This window comes from Hermetia illucens, chromosome 3 (genome assembly GCF_905115235.1).
Source record: "Hermetia illucens chromosome 3, iHerIll2.2.curated.20191125, whole genome shotgun sequence".
Classification (NCBI taxonomy): Eukaryota; Metazoa; Arthropoda; class Insecta; order Diptera; family Stratiomyidae; genus Hermetia; species Hermetia illucens.
Window position 1 is genome coordinate 63796407 of NC_051851.1, and position 21425 is coordinate 63817831.

Consider the following 21425-nt stretch of genomic DNA (forward strand, 5'->3'; position numbering starts at 1 on the left):
TGTAACTTAGAAAACTTAATAACCTTTTTTAATAATTTATAATAATAATCTATATTGTCCTAATATTTTTGCCTTTTAGATAGAAGGTTTGCTTGTCATCCATTGTGAACATAGCTTAACAGCTGGATGTCAATAATTTGCCAGCAAAGTTTCACCTCCCGTCAAAACAATTTGGGTCAGAAAATATAGTTTGATATGAGTAAACAAAGGAGTTGATAAAGTTTGTCCGTGTATTTCCTTTCTTAAATCATCAACATGAGCTCGATAATCAATTTGGCAATGAGTAAGACGTCTACATAATTTTTACCGCAATAAATCTAAGAAATTTTCCGGATATCAGCTCGTACCAGTGGGGATGGCATGGAACAGGAGCCTTCGTCGAAAGCGGAGAATTGTAATGTGGCACCAAAAAATACGACATTGAAAGTGGAACATACGTACAAAAAAGAAATTCCGGAGAGACGAGAATCAGAAAGTAAGAAACCCATAAAAATCCCTGGTAAGGACACCATCTACCGACCTGAATTCGACGAATCTGTGTCGTTGCCGCCAGTCATTCCAAAAGGTAAACTTGTCCTCATAATTCCGAGACTAGTGCATCGCAAGGACAAATCGCAGTCAACAACCAATAGGGAGCCACGTTTCATTCCGTTCGAGCCGTACAAGGCGGCCGTGAAACCAATCGTACCAGTGAAGCATAAGAAAATGCCACGACCGAATAAGAACCAGTTAGATATCAACGTGCTCGTTGAGCAAATGAGCAACATGAAAACGTCCGAGTTGAAGCTGAACGAGGGACCCAACAATGATTTGGAGACAACAAAAACGGTATTTGAGGAGGAAAAAGAAAGCTTACAAAAGGAAATTGAGGAATTGAAAAAGCAACAGGATCGAACGACGGCGCAGTTGAAGTTCCAGGTTCAGGTGAATTCGGAGCTGAAAAATTTGCTGGTGGCCGCGGTTGGTGAGGATTTACAGACGAGAGTTAATGTTCTCACTGAAGATAAACTGCAACTGGCTCGTGCGTTGCTGGACACTGCAAATAATTTGTCAACACACACTGTAAGTAAAAAGATGCTCGGAGTAATTTTATTAGTTACGAAGTCAAAACCTTTTGCTAACCTGTACTGAACCAATCCCAAACAATCACTGCAAATGTTTTGGCAGTTAGTTGATATCTTGTACAGCGGTTTCTGATTGTGCCCTCCACACCTCCAATTCAACAGTCCTTTGCCTTGTTTGGAAGCGAGTTATCATCCATTTCTACCATCCAAAAGTCACAAACTACTAGAACATACCACTTATTGCAGAAATAAACTGTATAACCTCATGCCCACAGTCCGAAGTGCGTAAAGTCACCTTTCACATTAAAAACAACTCTAGGAAGCCAAAAGTCTGGTGGAATCCTTCTCTAAAACCTTTTTTCGACGAAAAGCAACGTTACTACAAAGCCTTTTGTGCCATATTAAATTCAACTAGTTTTAGCTTATTCAAAAAAGCTTCAGAGGAATGAGAACGAAAAGTCCGGGAGACCAAGCGTCAACATTCATCATCATCAACGGCGCAGCAACCGGTACCCGGTCTAGGCCTGCCTTAATAAGGAAGTCCAGATATTCCAGTTTTGCGCCGAGGTCCACCAATTCGATATCCCTAAAAGCTGTCTAACGTCCTGACCTACGCCATCGCTCCATCTCTGACAGGGTCTGCCTCGTCTTCTTTTCCTACCATAGATATTGCCCTTATAGACTTTCCGGGCTATGGATTAAGTGACCCGCCCACCGTAACCTATTGAGCCGGATTTTATCCACAACCTGACGGTCATGGTATCGCTCATAGATTTCGTCGTTAGGTACGTTACAGAATCGTCCATCCTCATGTAGGGGGCCAAAAATTCTTCGCAGGATTCTTCTCTCGAACGCGGCCAAGAGTTCGTAATTTGTCTTGCTAAGAACCCAAGTCTCCGAGAAATACATGAGGACTGGCAAGATCATAGTCTTGTACAGTAAGAGCTTTGACCCTATGGTGAGACGTTTCGAGCGGAACAGTTTTTGTAAGCTGTAAGCCGTGTGCGGATTTCATCATCGTAACTGTTATCGGTTGTGATTTTCGACCCTAGATAGGAGAAATTATCAACGGTCTCAAAGTTGTATTCTCCTATCTTTATTCTTCCCATTTAATCAGTGGGGTTTGATGTTGTTAGTTGGTTGGTTTTCGATGCTGACGTTGCCACCATATATTTTGTCTTGCCTTCATTGATGTGCAGCCCAACATCTCGCGTCGCCTGCTGATCTGGATGAAGGCAGTTTGTACGTCTAGTCAGCATAGTCCAGTAGTTGGGTGAACTTAAAGATGATCGTACTTCTTGCATTTACCTCAGCATCACAGATCACTTTCTCGAGGGCGAGATTAAAGAGGACGCATGATAGGGCATCCCCTTGTCGTAGACCGTTGTTGATGTCGAATGGTCTTGAGAGTGATCCTGCTGCTTTTATCTGGCCTCGCACATTGGTCAGGGTCAGCCTAGTCAGTCTTATTAATTTCGTCGGAATACCGAATTCTCTCATGGTTGTGTACAGTTTTACCCTGGCTATGCTATCATAGGCGGCTTTACAGTCGATGAATAGATGGTGCAACTGATGTCCATATTCCAACAGTTTTTCTATCGCTTGCCGCAGAGTGAATATCTGATCTGTTTCTGATTTGCCTGGAGTGAAGCCTCTTTGGTATGGGCCAGTGATGTTCTGGGCGTATGGGGCTATCCAGCCTAGCAAGATAGCGAAGAATATCTTATAGATGCTACTCAGCAACGTGTGATATCTTCTTTTTAAGGTTTTGTGTAAAACAAACAAAATCGATTCAATGTCTGTCTATCTGTCACACGCATTTTTCTCCAAAATGGCTGAACCGATCCGAACGAAATTTGGTGGACAGATGGGAACTATGAAATCCCACGCATACAGCGAGTGGCATAAATTTAGGTGGAGTTTAAAGGGGGGCTCCCCATACATGCAAAGGGAGGATTCAAAAATTTTTTCACCGGATATAGTTGTGTAGGGTATCAAATGAAAGGCCTCGATTTGTACTTTCCGAAACTGCAAACTGCGAAATTGCAAAGTGCGTGCGTAATGAGTCAAAATGTACGCACTTGAAGTGAGACAGGACTCATTTTCGGAAACTAGCCAACCTAAAAATCCGAAAAAAATCAGGGTGGTGCGCCTAGATGAAATCTAGGCCTCAAAATATGTCCCATTCCGATATTTGCTCAAATTAACTTACTAATAGTATATTACTACTTTTTAGAAATTTACTGAAAAACCCCCCCCCCCCCCCCCCTCCCCTCCTCCTAGGACTTCTGAATTTTGTACCAGCATAGGTTTTAAGGTTTTGTGTAAAACAAAACCTTATTTATATTTGATGTTGGTTAAATTGTTGGCATTTGCTAATAATAGTAAACTCAGAGTGTGAAGCGATTATTTCAATACAGGGCTTTCCATCAAATGATTTATTTAAATTACTTTCTAAAAAATAGATGTTCTGACCAATACTGATTGTTGAATTCTCGTTAGCGTGAATTACGTGACCACACCATCGAAAACGCCTCTCTTGCAGTTTTTCCACGATCGGTGCAAACCCATATCGATCGCGGATATTCTCATTTCAGACGTGATCAAAACGTGTCACGCCACCAGTGCAATGCAACGTCTTTGTCCCCTATACCGCAAGACGCCGTTCATTGTCCTTTATAGTCAACACTCAAACTATAAAGAGGGACTGGCGGACGACATTGCAGTAAATTTTAGATTTGGGACGTGCGCTGATACGTCGATAACAAAGAACACCAGTTCATCCAGGTGGCGTTAGTGCTTGAAACATTTCATTACGCAGTTCTCCATTGGCTGGTAGCATTGACTCGAGATATTTAAATCGCTCAGTTCTTTCAATGGCAGTAATCTGCCCCTCCAGATATTTAAATCGCTGAGTTCTGGCAATGGTCGTAACCTGCCCAGAACTGAGCGATTTAAATATGTCGGACCAATGCTATAAGCCAATGGAGAACTACGTTATGCTTCTCACATAGCGAAACACAAAACCTTTTATACCTGAAGCGTCAAGCTTCCGGTTTCCCGACTTGTTTATGTATGAGACAGATAATGCCTCGTTGCCAGTTGTCAGGCATTGATTCGCTATCCCATACCTTGAGCACAAGTTGATGAACCACTTGGTGTAACTGGTGGCCTCCATATTTAACTAATTAGGTTGTAATTCCATCGGCTCCTGGCGACTTATGATTTTTAAGCCGATGAATTGTACGGACTGTTTCTCCTATACTTGGTGGCGGCAGTATTTGTCCGTCGTCTTTGTCTCGGCAGGATGAGCATCGAGGTGTATAAGGCCTCATCCTGCTTACTTGTTGGTAAAACTTCCGCGCCTGGTGCGGTTGCTCCCTGTACTTTTCTAGTTCACAGACTATTTATCAGACTTCCTTTTTCCGCCTGTGAAGACGCTTCTCCGCTCGACGGAGTTCGTGATAAGTCTCTGCGCGTGTCTGCGTTCTTTGAGAATGCAACATTATTCGGTATACGGCATTCTTCCAATCAGGTAGCTAGCTTACATTCCGACTTTTTTTGCGGCTGGGGCCAAGTATCTTTGTGGCCATATCAATGATAACGTTTTCCAGGTGATTGTGAAGATCATTTGTTGATGCTTCATCTCCATCAACATTGGAACGCCCAAATTGAGGAAATAACTCAATCCTCTAATATCTCAAAATTCTGAAACATCATGAAACGAATCCGGAACTCCTCACAAGAAACTCAATCAAAATTCTCATCGAATGACTAAAAACAACGGTATATATTTTGATCTGGTTATGGGTCAATACCACCCTCCGTCGCGGCTACCTCCGCCCAAACCGGCCACGGCTGGTGTACCCCAACCTTTTGTACTTGCGGATTTGATGAAAGTACTTTCCAAACAGCCTCTCCAAGGGTAGATGGCATCCCCCATGCTATGATATAAGATCTCACGGATGTCCGCAATTTCAGACCAATATTGCTAATCAACGTTTTTGTCAAAACACTCAACGCAATGATTAAAGATCGGCTTTACAATTTCCTAGAAGATTTTGAATGTTTACTAAGCCGACACTATGCGTATAGGAAGCAAAAATTCACAAGTACATGTCTGAATGAACTTCTGTTACACATAACTTCAGAAAAACAGGAAAAATTGCATGTTTCTGCCTTTTCCTTTTACATCCAAAATACCTATGAAAGGTTGAGTTAAACCAACTGAAATGTTGCTTTGAATCTCAGGCTACTCATATAGATCTTTTGTCGTGGATTCTTAACTTCCTGCATGAACACACACTCAAAGTCGGCAACTGCCACGCATTCAGGATGGCCTATCACAAGGCAGCTGCCTCAGTCCTGTGTTATTCAATCTGGATACTTCTAGCCTACACACTATTGCAGACGCCTCAACAGCAATCTTTCAATATGCTGACGATTTCCTCATAATTTCGTCCGGGAAGACAAGAGAATTGCAGCCAACAACCTCCAATTGAAGGCCAATCAATTCGTCAGCCTATACAACAGATTAGCGCTCCCCATCAAAGTCGAAAACTCCAGCACCATAAGATTTGTCAGACATCAAAAGTAAGAATCAATATCAGAGTTGGAGATCAGCTGATCTCACACACCAGCCATATCCTTGAAAGAACGATAAACAGCTTCCTCACATTTTGGCGATATCTTAACAAATGCATCAGCTGCAACCAACGCTCTACGAAAAGTGTGGACTCCATTCCAACAAAAACTTAACGCTCTATAGGAGCTTTATCAGACCCAGGCTTGAATATGCTGCAGAGTCCGCTGTTCACAGCCATTAACAAGAAGCTAGACAGCTTTGCAGCCTCTCAGCTGCAACGTTGTGCAGGACTCGCTAGTTCCATCCCGACACATCCCATCTTCGCCAATTCGGGCGAACCTTCCGCCAAACACCGAAGAATGATTCTCACTGCGAAAAAAACTTATCAAATTAAAAACCTACAACAGGAAAGTTTTTGAGAATATCGATCCCAACCTTGCAACTGAAAATGGTCACACGCACTGTTTCAGAGCCTTTGGGAACATCTTTCATCAAATCAAACCCGGTCGAACTCCCGCTAAGTCCACCAAAATCCAAACCATATTGGAACACAACACTCCAACTAACCAGTCACGGCCCCAAATTATGGCCAGCTTGTGAATGAACTCATAAATTAGAGCTTCCATCTGCTTGGAACTCATGCAACATGCTCGGCGGGCTCCAGAAGCAGCACTGTTATTTTCTCTATATCTCGGGAATGTTTACTATTCAATCTCAGTGCAGCTTCGATCCTCACCGCTGAGCTAACGGCTATCATATTTGCAGTCCGTGCAGCACAGGACCGAGATCTCTAAGCGTGTAAATCCATGGCATCTCAAACATCCACCCACTACTAAGGTGCAGAAATTCAAGCCTTAGTTGAGGATTCTCACCTTGAGGAGAATTTGGACTCAACACACAACGGGGTGCCGATTAATGATCTATCACACCAAGCAGACACACCCTCAAACGTCCCCCCGTCCTCTCACGATGGATTGGCAACAATCACCAAACAGGTCATGGAGACCTGGAATAAGGAGTACCAACAAACCTTCAGGACGAAAGAAAAGGTCTTAGCCAATATCTTCCTACGAATTCCTTGGCTTAGTTCCCCACGTTAGAACTAAAATCTGAAACCACCAAAATGGTTACCCGCCGTGTCACCAACCATACCTTCAACAAAGTCTTCCTGGTCAGGATAGGTGCCTCAATCACGGACCGGGCAAAGTTGAAACCAATAACCACATCATCTTCCACTGAAGCAAACTGCAACAATTTCGCCCAAGGCACTCCCTCTTCAAAGAAACATCATCACCTTCCACCTACGCAGCAGATTCAAGCTTGGCCGGGGCAAGTTTTTTATTTAAGGATTGAGGGTTCTTGGGTCCTATCCACTTGATGTCAAACTTTAAGGTTTTGACAAAGATTTGCAGTATACATAGTTTGCACCCTGTTAGCTGGAAACTAAGAATACACTCAAAGTATTCCCTGTTTGCCGTAAAAGGCGACTAAAAGGAATAGACATTTGTGGGCTAACTACCTGCAAATTTCGGAACTTTACTGCTACTGAAACGGCAACAATTACCAGATAAGGTCAAGGTCAAATGTCCTTTAGCTATCGAAAACGACTAATGGTTGATCCTCCTTCTCGACGACAGTATCGAAGGTCTCCAGAACGCGTAATTTCTCCAGCCCCTGCCAGAATTCCAACGATATAAACTGTAGATTCTGGGCCTAAGCAAAGTGAAATGATGGGACTTTGCCGTACTGCGCTTTTGTACTCTGGAATGCTAAGTGGTGTAGCAGACGCGAATCTTACGTCGGATTGTTACTGAATGCTACCGCAATCCACACTCTTTTGGTCTGAAGGCCGGTTACTGATAGGATCTTGACAGCAATATTCTGGAGAAGAAATCTTTGAATTGCATTCGACTTGATCCGTTGAAATAAATCGGCAGGCCCAAATGATATAATTCCTAAGGCAGAAATAAGTGACTTGTGAAGTGGCAAGACGCTATGGAATCAATCGACTGTTAATCAATTATGTTCTTCACATGCTAGAGTGGAAGAAGATCCGCATTGTAGACGAGAGGAAGTGCTTGAGTGTCTTAGGAGCTCTCTGCGGGAAAGAGTTCTCTTTCTATTGTCATGGCTCCCGGCGGTGGATACCCTCTTATGGCTTCTGTGAGAGAAAAGTGTCGCTGCCCAAACATTTGGGAACGATATAGCCGTTGTAACTATCGAGGTGTTTTCGTTATACTGCGAAAACTTGACAGAGTAGAGCATTTAAAAGCTTTATAATGTAGTCAGGCAAATATTCAGGAATGTACTTTGCAGATCCATAATAAAGCCCATTTTCATGTCGTGTCGCATCGTCTGGTTTAGTGTTTTCTGTTCACTCCTTGGTGGAGTATAGGGCATTCACGCAGTCAGATTGTGCTTCAGTTTCACTTCATCACACTTAAAGCTATGCACAGCAGCGAGGCAAACATAAGACGAACACAGACAACTATGACGAACCCAGAGCAGGGGACTAGTTATATTATGTGCCGCAAATAACCAAAAATTCGACAGGCTTCAGCAAATTTGGCTGCGGCATTCAGACTATCTTACTGCTCCATAAAAATGAAATCAACTAACCAGGAAAACAGGTGAAACCTCACTTTGAGGTCTGTAGATCATATAATTTACAGACTCATCCGTTTTCTTCGCGCATTTTTCGGTTGAATAGTTTCTGAGAATCTGCCCGTGCAAAAATTGATTACTTTCAGGCCCCCGTACTCCGCGCCTTTTCAAGAAATGCCAAAACTAGGGCTGGCTTTAGAAAGCACCAATCGACACCTTTAATTTGATACCCCATATGTCTATATTCGGTGGACAAAAAATTTTACACCAATCCTCTTGTTTGTGCCGGGACCACCCCGCAATCTCAATATGGAAAAATGTAACGCACTGCATGTATGGGCGTTCATATTTTCCACTTTTCGACCAAAATTCGGGTCAATCGGTGTAGTCGCTATACTCAAAACTTTGAAAAGACAGTGACTATGCTGTTCAAAACTTACTAGCAGCGAATGTTCGCATTTAACCGAACATCTCGACTGCTCGATCGTTCGCAGCAAGTTTTCAAATCACACAGCACATACCGAACTCGTTCACATTCAGAAGCCCCGCCCCCAAAATATCAACTTGTAACTTACCCACAGACAGCAACTTGATTACCAACTTGGTTCTCCGTGTGTACTTAGTATTAGATAAGAGAGCATGTGAACATTTCAGGCAGGAAATGGTTTCAATAAACATCTAAGGGTAGTAACATATGACTAATGAGCCCCGAGCTATGAGTCAGTTCAGTTATGATGACAAGAGGAAGATATTATATGGGGAAATGCTCGTTCATCATATATCATACATTTTTCCTGGTTTTAATGGTCAGCTTGACAATTCACAATTATCGCCAGCAACGATTTCCACACTACGTCTACAAAACTTCCGTAATCTCTCTCCGGTGATCGCAGCTATTGAAAAAACTTCCCGGAAAGGGGAAGTGGATTTGAACTCTAGCCTGGATAGTCTCGCAACATTGCTTAATGTATCTCACCCGCAACTGTTTGTCATCGATTTTTCTGTAATTGCCATTTCGCTTCACCCCCAAGTTTTCTAGGCTATTTCTTGGCCATACAATTGACTATATGCCTAAATTTTACCTGTTAATTGGACATGCATTAAGGAGAAAACGAATGAAAATTTTCACAGGGCGAACTAAAATGTACAGTACTAGCTCCATGGCAGGTCTAATTTTTCAATTCTACTCTTTCAGTCCTCATAGTTATGGACTGTCCGATACTAAAACAAATTCCCTCATCAGGAAAAACCATTCATCCATAGTTGTGCAGTGTCCAAGCATGTCATAGCAAGCCGATTAGAACGCTTGGTTCAGTTTTCTTCTCGCGGAAGTTTCGTTGACAACAGTTTACGGGCTCTTAGATCATATCAGTATACCAAAAAGTACACCAACAACTGTGAATAACTGATTAAGAAGGCACACTTATAAAAGGTTGACTTACGATTATTTCATTATCAAGGACTATACCTGTACAGTCTAGCGCTTTTCTATATGCCACTATCTGAAACTTGCACTTGTACTGCATAACATGAATTTCCGATACAATCCTTGGGTGGTCGAATATGACGCAACTAACCCTCACTTGACATGGCAAATGAAGTAATAGTAGTCAATCTTTATACATTAAGATACCTTGATTGCATTTAATTAATTCTTAAAGGGTTGAAGGCGCGGATATTTTTTTCGATCTCTGGTTATTTGCTACCTTTGATCTTTCACCTCTTACTTCCTCAGTTGACATCTTCCTTAATTTACGACAGAAACTGTCCGCAACCCTTATCCAATTGCAGAACCTAGTCTCTTTTCTGATACAGATTCTCAGAGCTTCCTTATCGTTACGTTGGTTGTTGATCCGACGCAACAGCTGCCTTACCTCCCGCCATATAGCCCTTTCTTTCTTATTCGTTTTTATTCCACTTTCCATGAGATTATGCTTCGGTTTCTTTATTAGCATCCTTAGAACTGTGCCAATGATAACACTATAGCAGGGAGACATGTACAAAAAAGTATACTAATATTCGTGATGAAAGCCAGAATTCGAATTTGAGGCAAGCGAATCGATAGGCCAAAGCTCAATTGCCTCTACCGCCGAACCATTATAAACTCCGTCTTCAATTTAGGCTAAAACCGGCGGTATTGTATTTCCTGTACTCAATTGTTTCTACTTACATTCCTATGCCTATCTTTAGCTTCAGCTCGTATAAATATATTGTATCATTTTAAAACTGTTATAAAACCGAAACTATAAATTAAAAAATTATTGACTTGAAATTAAAAATTAAAAAAATCAAAAAACGAAATGAACGCCGCGGTATGCAGATTTTGCAGGGTGAGAAGGGGAAGAGAATAATTCGTGCGGGGTAGTTCCCAGGTTTCCCAAGGGACCTCTTACTAATTCATCGAAAATGTTCCTTTAGTTCGAATGAAAATCTACTGCACGCACTTGCATTTGACCATAATTTTCGAAGATAGTTATCAATTATTGATGCACCTTCATTATAAATATGTTTTAGGAACAAATTGAATATCTTGCGGGACAATCTGAAGTTTGGAGAAGTAAATTCCTCGCAAGCAGTGTAATGGTTGAGGAACTAGCGCGATGGAAAGCTGACCTATCACATAAGAATACTTTGCTAACGAAATCAAATAAGCAAATGCTCCAATTGGTGTCACAAACAAGGAACATGATCATTGATATTCTGAGGAACCTGAAGTTTCTAGCAAGGATTAGGACACTGAATATCCCTACAAGCAATATATCTGACTTATCTGCCGAGTGCCTTAACATTTTGCAACAACTGGTTTTACATTCAGGAATCGGCATGCCCGAAAACTTGGATTTAGACTCTTTAGACAGTCTGACGGAAGCTGAGAAATTAGCTGCGCAGGTATTGCAGTTTACTATATAAACAACAAACCACAAATTCATTCTTCTTTTGCATTATAATTTCAGGCTTTAGAAAACTCAAGTCAGCATCTGATTTCCACTGACGAAGCGTTCAAAGCTATAGTGGAACAGGCATTTCACCCGAACAGATCAATGTATAAAATCGAAACAAGTTCCAATGACGGCGTTACAGACAACGAACATCCTTAAGGCAAGCGCTATAAGACTATAGTACCACTGAAACAACCTTTATTTTGTAAATATACGATGGAAATATTTTATTAGTCTTAAATAAAACAAAATGAAATGAAAAATGGAAAATTTTTATTTCCTCGAGTTGCGGTGTCGTATTTTAAGATAAATTTGTAATCTTTTTACATTTTCCCATTGGTCTACACTCGTGACTAGTTTAATCAAAAACGGCTGTTAATTAAAATTCGTTTCGATTAAATTCAGTTTGCACTATATATTATACACTGTGGCAAAAACTAGCAATAAGCTATCGTAGGCACACAAGAAGAACAATCGCCCTGAATTCGTATCTTATTGTTAGCCCTCGCCACCCCTTCCGTGAAAGTTCGCTTATCGTTACATTGAAAGAAATTATCTAAAAATCTATCGGAACTTATACAGATCTTGTTCTGTAGCCATTGTAAATTTGAGAACACATTCAAAACCCATTCATTAGCTCAATCAAACGCATTCAATTTCGGTCAACTCTATTATATAACAGTAGCACTGAAATTTTCAGTTTTTCTCTCTCGTGACGAGACAGAAGGGAGAAAACAAGAAAATCACTTTTAAGAGTTAATGAAAAATTAAAGTAGTTAACTAAATTTTCTGGTAAAAGGAAAAAACTATTGGTATTGTCGTGGTTGCTGGCCAAAACTAAAACTGCCTCCTCCGCCGCCGACACTGCTTTGATTTGGGTCACCTAATGCTGCTGGATCCTCAGTGGGAGGAGCAGGATTTCGAAATTGTTCAGCTGATAATCGTGTGAATAAGATACCGACACCTTCAATAAGGGCAAGTAGAACACCGCCAATAATGGCACTTCCCGCCATAGCTGGAACACCTGTGAACAGAGAAAGAAGGAAATTAGTTTTATAACTTAAGGGAATGCTCTTTAAAACAGCCAACTACTATTGAATAAGGTTTGCTGATAGCGCTGACTTAGAGAAAACAAATTGGGATGAAGTTGGATGCTTTGGGTATAAAGGTTTTGTATTCAAAGGACAAAAAATTGCCACTCTAGAGGTCTCCGATTCCTTCACAAAGATTTTCGTTTCGTCTTACGACGAATTTCTCTAACAACGTTCGGAATAAACTTGACGATGGATAACCGAACGCAAAAAGCTCTCAACATTGTGATACCACACCCTATTCGAGCCAGTCTGTCAGCCTTTTCACTGGAAAACGAAATTCAAGAGTCCTGGTGTACACCTCAGGGACGTTTCGTTTAGTCAAACAAGTCTCAGCAAGTAGAGGCAACTCCACACCAACTAGGCGTTCGACCGGGGTACTTCTTGAAGAACCCCTTCTTAGAAACTACTCTTAAATTATGGTGGTCCAAACAAATGGTATCTAGGCCTCAAAATTCTATCCCTCCCTATCTACCGATGTCTGTTCAAATAAAGTTAACAACATTATATTACTATATTTTTCAAGATTTGACTGGGAACCCTTCCCCCTAAGTTTATCCCAGAATCAAATTTTGCAGTAATATAGGTTATAATATTGAGCATGATAATACCAAGTTTGGTGGAATTGAAGTACCAGAAACTGGACACTTCGGGTATAAAGGCTCATCTTGTATGAGAAATTTCCTATGCATGTTTTTCCATTCTTGAAGAGCTAAAAATTCAAAACATTCCATGACATGAAACAACAACTCCTTTGCTCAAATGAGTTCACTTTATATGATAATAATAATAATAATAATCGTTGGCGCAACAATCCATGTTGGATCAGGGCCTTGAAGTGTGTTAGAGCACTTCATTCAAGACCGTAACGGTACACTAGGAGGCAATGTGGTCAGCATTGCGCTCGCCCGAGATTATTACCCTGATTTAACTCAGGTACTCATTCACAGCTGAGTCGACTGGTATCCGACGTCAAATCATGATACAAATTCCACTGCCACCAGTGAGATTTGAACCACGACCTTCCGTATGACAGCCTTGCGCCCTAACCACTCAGCTATCCGGACACCGATAATGATTATATGATAATGTTCGCGTGAAATACCAAATTTTGACCTTCCTTAACTTTGTTAATATTAGCTGGATTTTCTTCAAACTTTCCAAAATTGTGTATATATTATTATTAAGGGTGCTAAAGTTTGTACTTCTGGGATGAATATAAAGAGGGGTTTTTTAGAAAATTTCTAAAATGTGGTAATATACAATTATTAACTTTATTTGAGCAGATATCGAAATGGAATGTATTTTGAGGCTTAGATTTCGTGTTGATGCAACTTGGTGAATTTTTTCAGATTTGAATAGATTCTGAGAACGAGACCATCTACACATATATATTTTGGGCGCTCTCCGCGTTAGATTTCACATTTAGATGCTATTGACTGATTAAAAATATTATTAAGCTTTTCGCACTACCATAAAATTGACGGTCGTAATTTGGAAATAATGGTTTTTATCCACAAAAAAGACATTACCCGATTTGATTTTTATTTTGTGGGGATGTTGAATATTTTTAACGAAACGTAGTTTCAATTGAATCACATTAAAACTCCCAGAAAATCGAGCAATGTACATGCGATTTTCTCCTCCGAGTAAGTTTACCAAACTTAATTTATGTAAAAACTTCCATTCTACCTGTAAGGCTAGGTACAACCGATCATACCCTTCCTCGAGGTTGGTTATTTTTTAAGAGATGTGTTTCCACGGCGCAAGTACAAGGCAATCCAATAAGATAAGGGATGCTGCTTCGTCCTCTTCATTACAAAGTCTGCATATTGGATCTTTATTTTTAGACTTCCCCCGTATGCAAATGTTCGCGGCTTTGCTGGTTACAAATGCAGATTCAGGTCCCACAAATGGTATTTGGGATGTTTTTTTTCCAAAAATTTGTCATTTCAATCAATATGCCCTGTAAGCTGGGACTCAAGAATACACTCAAACTCTTCCTTGTTTGTCGTAAGACGCGACCAAAAAGAGATAGAAATTTGCGAGTCAGCAACCAGGATAAGGACTCACCTCACGCTGAAGGCCTTTGGCTATCGAAAACGAACTATGTTTGATTTCTGAAATGCGCGCACGCTCCTCGACAACCAGAGCATCATTGGTGGCACATCGTTCAAGCGTTAAGGTAAATTGGTTGAAGATGCAGGAAGTCCGCATCCAATTGATGACAGAGCTAACCACTTACACTTATATCGTGTTTACGATTATATATAAATGGAGCGAATACCATCTGTTGCCGCTTTCGGTCACGCTGCTCCCAGGGTAGGGGTAAGGAAGCGTCTGATTTGTCAATTTGTTTTAAGGTAAATTGGATTTTATTTGGCCGACACCGTACGAGCAATCAGATCACTCATTTTCGCATTATATTTAGAAAGGAAGCGGAATATTGCCGCAGAACGCAATGATTTCAGAAGTGCATACCGCATCACGAAAGAACTTGTATGTGGTCGCTTCATTAGCGTGAACAGGGAGTGCATCTCGACTGCTCTACGCAGAAGAGACATTCGCAAGAAACTAATAGCTACTATCAGAGCGATATGATTGCGCAAAATGTCACGTATTCCACCAAGGTAAAATTTCGGAGGATTTTAAAGTCCAAAGCGGAGTCCGTCAGGGTTGCATCCTGTCACCGATATTATTTCTTCTTGTTATCGGTGACGTTCTTCATGATACCTTGTCCGGAGGATGTGGAGGAATTCAATGGACGATGAAATCTTTCCTCAAATCCCTTGACTACACTAATGACATCTGTTTGCTCTCGTACCGATCTTCGCCAAATGGTTCTGGTTTTGGAAAGAGAGGCAAGTAAGGTTGGACTGAAGATAAACACCAAAAAAACTAAGGTTCTCAGGCTGATGGGTCATCGCACTCTCCTTATTAATGCACTAATGGGCACAGCATCGAAGGCGTTGATAAATTTGTATATCTGGGAGGCGTGGTTTCTGCTGACTGTGGCAGAAAAACAGCATGCAAATCCAGACTGTAGCCGGAACACAGTTGGAATTCCTGGTGGGCCGGGGAAGAATCCCAAACGGATTCAAAACCAACTATGAGGCTTGATCGCGAGCTCACATATGTATATCTGGGAGGCGTGGTTTCTGCTGACTGTGGCACCCAAGTGGATATTGCCCGCCGCATTAACAGTGCTAGATCTACGTTCATTGCCTACCTCAAATCTGGAAACGCAGTTATCTCAACACCAAAATACCAAAATTAAGTTGAGACGTGTTCTATGCTAGTGTTCTCTCTATGTTATATGTTGCTGGCTACATCATACAGTGGATTCTACTCTCCAAAGATAGCCGACAGAGGGGTTGTCCCAAGTGTACTTGACGCGCTATACCCCACTAAGGGATCATTTTTGGCAGCCAGTGGTTTGACGTTTTGTTGCTTTTAAAACGGTTTGGCTGTCCGAGTGGATGTGGATTTTAGCACGTTTTTATTTCCTTCATAAATTATCCCTGGGAGACAAGCCTATCAGATACATCTCTGCCTGAAAAATAGTGGTTTGTTGACTGCACCATGCCGTGCCTTGGATTCAATTCATGTGTCCTAATCCCAGACCAGTTTTCTAATTTGGCCCTATCTTTGTATACAGTACGTAGTTCCTCAAATGGTCATCATTTCAATTATTCCAGTGCTCTCTCTAAAGTCAGAGCAGTATTTAATTGACGGGGTTGGGTTTATTATTACGTTGATGAATTTGATATCCTCGTATGCCCAAAGTGTCCACATGTCATTCAAGTGAAGCTTGCAGTTTCTTGATAGTTTGCTTTAGCTCCGTCGTTGGCCAACCCAGGTTAGCACAGGCTTTACTACGACTTATCGAATATACTTTTATCCACGGGTTACTCCACTTGATACTCAAAAACAGTTGATGTCCAATGAGGACACATACTTTCCCTTAGGACAAATGGTTTCGGGCAATGATTTCCCGATCGCTATTACAATTTCCATGAACACATGACGATTTTAGTGACCCACTGACGACTTGCAATAGAAGTTAGAATTGGTTCACATTTGATCAGAAGGTTTAGTTATTGCTCATACATGGATGACATTACTCTTGAATCTGAGTATTTTTGGTCTTTTAAATGAAACCAATTGTAAAAACTTTCCATGTTTATATTGAAAGCATATATCGTATTTCAAGAATCATTCAATCCTTTCCTTAGTTGTAGATTTGATTTTCTTAAAGGACGATTTCAGATGCTGTATATTTTAAAACCGATCTTATTGACGCCCTTTAATAGATTTCTGAATGGCAAACCTTTATTCTTTGAGGTGCAAAAACCTCACTATGTATGTATGTCTTCAACAGAAGTTACTTTGTGGCCTGTTCAGCTGAAAACAAATACCAACAAACTCCAGGCTCTCAATCTGAAGGACCTTCCAATCTGCGTTAATAGGTAGAGCATTTGAAGGCGTCGATTAATTAAAAAAAAGGATAAATGGGAAATAAAAATCTTTACTCGACACATTGCAGGAAAATTTGATTGAAATGTACCGCAACACATGGCAAGTGGCCAGTTCTGCTAGTCACTAGCTTCCGAACCTTCATTAACACTTATTTCTGACGTGCCATTGAGATACTTTCCTCCGATACAATCTCGACTGAATTACTTTGATGGACGGATCAAGTACCGAAAGACATATTGACTAGAAGGCGGAAGTGGTTAGGGATAAATCACACTTTAAGAAAAGGCAAGAACTTCATTGCTGACTATGTCATGCAGTGGTATCTATTATCCCAGAAGCATATGGCACAGAACAATAGAGTGTAGGCTTCTCGGGAGAAGCTGGAAAGAGCAGAAGCACATTTCAGCGAACCAACAGCGATGGTGTGGTTGATCCCTATGCTCCATTTAGGGGATAATGGCAACCATATTCATGTTGGAGTGCTCCATGTATTGATTGCACTTGTGAGTGCCACTCGCGAAATGTGATTTGACATTGCAATCATTGCATGCAAACATACTTGGCCCCAATCGCAAAAAAAGTCGGAACGAATAGTTCGTCGATGAATGTAAGCTAGCAAGAGAACGGAAGAATGCTGTACACCGGGCAATGCTGCACTCTCAAAGAACGTGGGCACGCGCAGAGAGCTATCACGAACTCCGCCGAGTGCAGAAACGACTTCACAGACAGAAAAAGGAAGCCTGGAAGAACCAATAAGTCTGTAAATTCGAGAAATACAGGCAGCAACCGCACCAGCTACGAAAGTTTTTACAACAACTCAGCAGGAAGCGCATGGAGATGCCGCTAATTGAAAACGACGGACAAACACTCCCACCACCAAGTATAGATGCAACAGTTCGTGCAATTCATCGGCTGGGAAATCATAAGCCCCCAGGAGCCGATGGAATTACAACCGAATTGGTTAAATATGGAAGTGACCAATTACACCAAGCGGTTAATCAACTTATGCTGAGGTGCCTGACGTTTGGCAACAAGGCTTTATCTGTCCCATACATGAAAAGGGGGATATTATGCAGTGTAGCAATTATATATATAACTATAAAATATTCTCCGTCACCTTGCCAGGACAGATAGCCTCATATGCTCAGAACTTCATTGGCTTATACAAAAGATGCTTGACTCCAGTCAAATCAGCAACAGATCAGATTTTTCCCTGTGGCAAGCATCCCTGTTGAAACATGGCCGTCAGTTGCACCATTTTTTCATCAACTTCAGGGTCCACGTATGATAGCATAGCCAAGGTAAAACTGTACACGGCCATGAGAGAATTCGCTATCTCAACGAAATTCAGAAGACTGACTACGCTGATTCTGACCAATATGCGAGGCCAGATAAAAGCAGCAGGATCACTCTTGAGACCATGCAACATCAACAACGGTCTAAGTGTAATCTCGCGGTGTTTTTAGCGATTAAATTATTTCATTATCATTCATTTCTTTTCCTTAGTAATATTTATTAACCTTGCATTCAAATCAACAACCGTCAAGACAAAAAGATGCCCTGTCATGCGTCCTCTTTAACCTAGCCCTAGAAAATGTGATCCGCGATATAGATGTTAATACAAGAGGCACCATCCTCTTCAAATCCACCCAACTACTGGCCCACGCTGACGATATTGACATTATGCAAAGAATAAACAGACATGTAGTCTACTTTTATCCAGATCAACAGACGGCGCGAGATCTTGGGCTGCACATTAACGAAGGCAAAACGAAATATATGATGGCAACGTCAGCACCAAAGCCAAAGAGGCAACAACATCAAATGGTACTGGTCTAATAAGAACAATAAAGGTAGAAGACTACAACTTTGAGATCGTTGATAATTTCTGGGTTCTTAGCAAGCAAAATTGCGAACTCTTTGACCCCCTACATGAGGTTTTACGACTTCGTAGCTTTTATAACGATGAAATCTATGAGCGATATCATGACCGTCTGATTGTGGACCAAATGCGGCTCAATAGGGTGTGGCGGACACTTAATCCGTATGGAAGAGGATAGTCCAGCCCAGAAACTATAAGGACAATATGTATGATAAAAAAGGAAGACGTGGCAGATCCTGCCTCAGATGAATCGATGGCGTAGTCCAGGACGCCAGACAACTTTTAGGGATATCGAATTGGTGGGATGATGATTGCAATGCATTTATCACTTCATCATTTAAGTCACATCTTCGTAGTGGCTTTGTAGAATTTAACCGAGTAACCTAGTGTAACAAATTTTGTGCGTTGTTTGCGCTTAGGTATGAATTATTCCCACGTGCAAACAGTGGAGGGATCTAGGATACAACAGCTTATGGAAAGGTTCGTCCTTTCCGTTTCTACAACGGGTCTCACTGCTTTCTGTATTTTATCAGCTGTAAATGACACGCAAATTCTTTTCCTAATGCCAAATCCGTAAATGAAAATTTGTGGAAATAAAATCCTCATATTTGAGCGCTTTACTTTTTCACTTAGCACAAATTCATTGGAAGTTGTTGGAGAACCCGACTTGGCATACTCTACGATTCACGATACCGATGCTGCAGAGAAGAGAGAGAAACCCTGAGGCACTTCTTTTGCAATTACCCAGCTCTAGCTAGAGCCGGGCTAAAAACACTAGGAAGGCCTTGAGGAACTCAAAGAGGTCTCTAGTTGCAGTCCTTCGTGAATGCTACGGATTGGCTCTGGAGATCTGAAAAGACTGAACTCCGCCTCCTTTCTTCTTCTGCTACCGCAGTCATTGCATCAAAACGGCGCACCACAGCCCTAATTGAGCTCCTCGAAGTGACCACTGATGCCTACCTACCACCATGCCTTTAATGCTGAAGTAATGATCCCACAGAAATACAGATCATCAAGGCTTTTCCTATTCTCTTCAGCATGAAGATAACGTTCATAAAGAAAGTAGATGCTTTTTAAAGCCCTACATCATAAAATAAAAAATGTTCACTATTTTGCACCCTGTGAGGTCCGAATGATTTGAAGAGTAAGTAATATGTGAGATGTCCTCACTCGGCATCTTAGCAATTCCATTTAAATAATGTTTGTTCGCATTATTCTGCCTTCCGTTTGGGTGCTGGTAGCAACAATGCCCGGCCATCATCATTCTGATAAAAAATTCCGTTTTGAGAACGTTTACCGACATAGCGTAATCGGAGCCTGTCCGACAATATAAATCCAAATCTTGAACAAACGCAAGCTAAGCACTTTTAGTCTTTGAGTGCTATTCGTTGTTAGCCATTTTATGTAATGGAATCTCTTTAAAATCAAACGATAAATCAAGATAATAAAAAAGAATCGAAGCTTCTAAGGCCCCTTTGGGAATATTGTTGTGTTCGGCCCACCACGTTATCCCCAAAATAAAGTCCTAACGTGTTCGTGTGATGCACCATACAGGGAGCGCTCCCTAGCTATTACCGGAGAAAGCTGACCTTGAACGCGTCGAGTAACTGATATAAGACTCTATCTAACCAAATTACCATTTCTAGCTGCTAGGATTCCGCCTGTCGCTGCGCCACTAATGATTGAGTTCCACGGATCTTCCTTCTTTCGTAAGTGAACTAATGTGCAGTCAATGGTACTAAACATCCCACCCCAGACAGCGAAATTTCCGGCTATTATTGGTGATCGGGTCTTTATAGCGGCTAAACTGCCGAGCTGAAAGCAAACAGAGCATCAGGCACACCGTCCACCATGTATCAAGCTACCCTTACCATTCGTCTGCTTATTCCTGACGGGGCATTCCGGAAGCCCTTGATTGCTTGAAACACTCCGCCACCAATACAACCCATGGCAAAGGCGCCACCGCAGTCGTCCACGATACGGTATGGACATGGTTCTCTTGCGTACTCTTCCATGGTGTCTTCTGAAATCGAAAGTAAATGTAAATCTTCCGATTAGAATAAGTAGATGCAAAGCAAGCTGGCGGGTCTGGCGCCGTCCGGTCGAATTATATAATCATTATGAGCGCAGTTGCCATCTAAGAGTATTTGCGCGAACAGCTGTGAAACCTGATTGAACGCATTTTGAGTATCAGCGGCGAATGGAGAGTGCTAAATACGTAATTTCGAGGTTCTAGCACGACATTGCAGCAGAAATTGGGAACTTTAACCTGCACCGACAGTTCTACAAGATTTCTTCACGGACGCACAAAACCCCCAAGATGACAACATGTGATCACTTTGCAGCAATTCATGATGCGATTTCCACAAACCTTATTTATGTGTTCTTAAATTTACGTAGTGATTTTATACATGAAACAAATTTTTAACACCGTTTTTGACAAATGGGAAAGAAATGTGATTCTTCTTTTCAATTTTTTCAAGTTTGCTCACCTGTATCTTGAATATTAAAACTCAATACATGGCAGCGCCACCTTTATGTAAACTTCCGGGAAAACAAAGTAAATATCATCGAAAATTGCTGTTTCTCTACAGTTTTGTAATCGAGGCACAAACCAAGTAGGTTCGGAGTTTTTCGTCAGGTTTGGTGTTCTGATCTCGTGCCGGGTGCGTAAACTTAAATTAAAACTTATATGAATTACATATATTGATAACATCCACCTAATCCTTAGGTATAGAGTTAATAAAATGTAATAGTAATGCCACAAGAAATCCTCTAAGA

The 21425-nt window shown here is 41.3% G+C and overlaps 2 protein-coding genes across 2 annotated transcripts; one reads left to right on the plus strand and one right to left on the minus strand.

The window, feature by feature from the left end:
- The first annotated feature begins 107 nt into the window (after positions 1–107).
- LOC119651262 (golgin-45) lies at positions 108–11455 on the plus strand. Its single transcript, XM_038054762.1, has 4 exons — positions 108–283; positions 341–1062; positions 10768–11142; positions 11208–11455. Exons 1-4 carry the CDS (start codon positions 256–258, stop codon positions 11349–11351), a joined length of 1269 nt encoding a protein of 422 aa, XP_037910690.1. The 5' UTR covers positions 108–255; the 3' UTR covers positions 11352–11455.
- Positions 11449–21176, minus strand: LOC119651263 (mitochondrial import inner membrane translocase subunit Tim17-B). The gene is made up of 4 exons (XM_038054763.1): positions 21016–21176; positions 20516–20667; positions 20282–20459; positions 11449–12216 (listed from the first exon to the last, which is right to left on the minus strand). Exons 2-4 carry the CDS (start codon positions 20657–20659, stop codon positions 11999–12001), a joined length of 540 nt encoding a protein of 179 aa, XP_037910691.1. The 5' UTR covers positions 20660–20667; positions 21016–21176; the 3' UTR covers positions 11449–11998.
- Between the last annotated feature and the right edge of the window lie 249 nt (positions 21177–21425).